This window comes from Myotis davidii, unplaced genomic scaffold (genome assembly GCF_000327345.1).
Source record: "Myotis davidii unplaced genomic scaffold, ASM32734v1 scaffold655, whole genome shotgun sequence".
Taxonomy (NCBI): Eukaryota; Metazoa; Chordata; class Mammalia; order Chiroptera; family Vespertilionidae; genus Myotis; species Myotis davidii.
Window position 1 is genome coordinate 2194790 of NW_006287547.1, and position 2423 is coordinate 2197212.

At 58.4% G+C, this 2423-nt stretch overlaps 1 protein-coding gene across 3 annotated transcripts in view; it reads right to left on the reverse strand.

Annotated features, from left to right (window-relative positions):
• Positions 1-2423, reverse strand: part of EGR2 (early growth response 2) — a 6507-nt gene that overhangs the window by 3376 nt on the left and 708 nt on the right. The window contains exons 1-2 of one of the 3 annotated variants that reach the window (XM_015561090.1): positions 615-918; positions 409-514 (exon numbers count right to left, since the gene is read on the reverse strand). In XM_015561090.1, the coding sequence (XP_015416576.1) occupies positions 409-427 (19 nt within the window). In that variant the 5' untranslated portion in view covers positions 428-514; positions 615-918. Of the gene's footprint in view, positions 1-408; positions 920-2423 lie in introns of those variants that run through there. The other 2 variants (XM_006759381.2, XM_006759380.2) reach the window with 2 other exon arrangements.

Sequence of the window (2423 nt, forward strand, 5' to 3'; positions counted from 1 at the left end):
TGAGCAGTTCTCCTCCAGAGCCCCGAACTTTCTCGTCATTTTGCCCCTACCCCGGGCGAGGGGAGGCTGGGATGCCGCCGGCCGATTGGCCAGCACAAGTCCCAAAGTCTGGTGGTGCACCTCTCCTACCCTCACCCCTAAACCCCCTGGGAACTGGGCGCGCGCAGCGCGCGCAAGCCGGCTCGCTAGCGACCCGGTACATCTGCCCGCGCGCCCAGCTCCAGCCTCCGGATCCCCACTCCCATGGGTTTCTCCTGCACCCGATTCCCGTCTTCAACGACAGTTCTGTCAACTGACGACCACCGACCGCCCCAACCCCTCTCCTCCAAGTCCTGCACACGCACCGCACCCCACCCACAATCCCCGAGTTGCGTGGGTCCCGGTCCGCGAAAGGAACACGCGACTTACCTCCGGCCACTCCGTTCATCTGGTCAAAGGGGCCTCCCAGTTCGGCATTGGGGAAGATAGTCACCGACGTGGCGAGGTCCTCCACCGGGTAGATGTTGTCAGACAGCTGGTGCACAAAACCACTGAGAGTTACTGGGATTTTGTCTAAGGCCTTGGCGGTCATCATTTGCTCCTCGCGCAACCTGGAGACCCAACTCCCTCGCTACCTGGTGTGCCAGAGAAGCCGTTTTTGGAGAGGGGTTGGACTGAGCCTAGGTTGGTATCTCCTTTTGCCCTCCACACTTAAAAGCAAACACCAAAAAAGAAGCAGAAAATCCAGTAGAAATAAAACTAGCAAACAAGTTGCTGTCTTTCTTAAGAAAGAAGAAAAATGGCTATTTGCCACTCTCTCCTGCGTTCCGGCTGGGAAGCCAGGAGTTGCTGGTGTAGTGTTATTATAACAGTGTGTCCCCTCGCCGAGCTATTAATCAATTGCTGCTCTCTCGGTTAGACGGAAAGTGTTGCTCTAAGTATTTATGGGCAGGTCCTCAATGCCCGTGACGTCGCTGCCCATATATGGACTGAGGAAAAGGGCTGGGCCAGGCGGCTTTTGGCGTCACATGGCTAATTTGCATACGGGCTCGGCTGCGCGGGCTCCGCCGGGCTCGCGACTCCCGACTCGAAGCCCGTGGGTATCCGAGGGGGTCGCGGGCGCGCGGCCGGAACCGCAGCTCGGGTGCGAGGTGGAGGGCCTGGCGGGGAGGGGGCGCGCGGTGGGTCCCACTCAGGCCACTAGGGGAGAGCGAGCGGGTTCGGGCAGCGGCGCGGCCTCCCGGGGCGGGGAGGAATTCCGGTTCTCCGGGACTTTCCAAAAAAGGCGAAGATCCGGTGCCGGCGGCTCCGCCTCCCCAGCCCTTGTTTGGGAGCCATTCCGGAAAATTAAACTTCGGAAAGAAACCGAGCGAAGCCGAGACACTACAGTCAAACCCCTACTCACTTTCTTGGCAGCTCAAAACCGCAAGCACAAGGAGGCAGCGAAGAAGAAGAAGAAGAAAAAAAAAGCTTCGTGCATTCACGGAAGCTGACTGCTTTTTTCTGAATTACTTGGTGGAAAGAAGTAGCTGATGATAAGAGTGAATGCGGTATTGCTTTTTTGGAAAGTCTGTTCTATTTATACTGGAGCGAAAACGGAACAGGTTTTGGGTTGTTTGTTTGTTTAAGTATTCTGGGCACCTTGGGGCGGGGGGGGACCAGAGGGGGGAGGGTGAACCCTAGGAGGCGCAGAATAACTGCCAGGAGCTTGGAGAGAAATCCTCTGGCGGAGACCACCCCCCTTCCTCTGCCCGCGCTCTCCCTCCCCGCCCCCCTTCAGCTGCTGCGCGGAGCGGGCGCCCTTCCCGGCGCGTCTGGGCGGTCGGCTGTGTGGGGGCGTCCAGATGGAAGCTTGGACATTCACCCTGCCCCGCCACACAGACACACACACATTCACTCTCACTCTCACACACGCTCCACTTCCGATCCACACGCTCCCGCCCCCGCTGCCTTCTTCACACACCCACTTGCACACCTTATGCCACACACCTCCCTGTTGACAGCGAGCCGGTGCGCCAGCCTGGCCCATAGGGTACCCGGCCGGCAGAGCGGGAGCCCGGGCTTGCTTGCTGGGCAGAGTGCCCTTCGAAGACAGACACCCATCCTCACCTTACTGTCTGGACGGACCACTGCCACGGCAGACCCCGACCCCGACCCTGACACTCCGGGGGTGCGCCCTGTGGGCACATACCCTACTCCTGAATACACAGAAGGCATATTATTCCTTTTCCTCGTCCTGGGTGAGCCCAGAGACGTCCTGAAAGCCAACAGCATCCCCAAGGCCAGTTTTGGGCCACTATCACCCACGCGCGTTTCTCTTTGAGATAAAAATAAAAGAAAAACCTGACCCAGTGTAAACCTTGCTGTTTAGTTCTCAACGCAATTTTTTAAAAAAAACTTCTCGGGGGTCCAGAGAGCGGCGGGTTTCTGGCTCGCTGCACGCA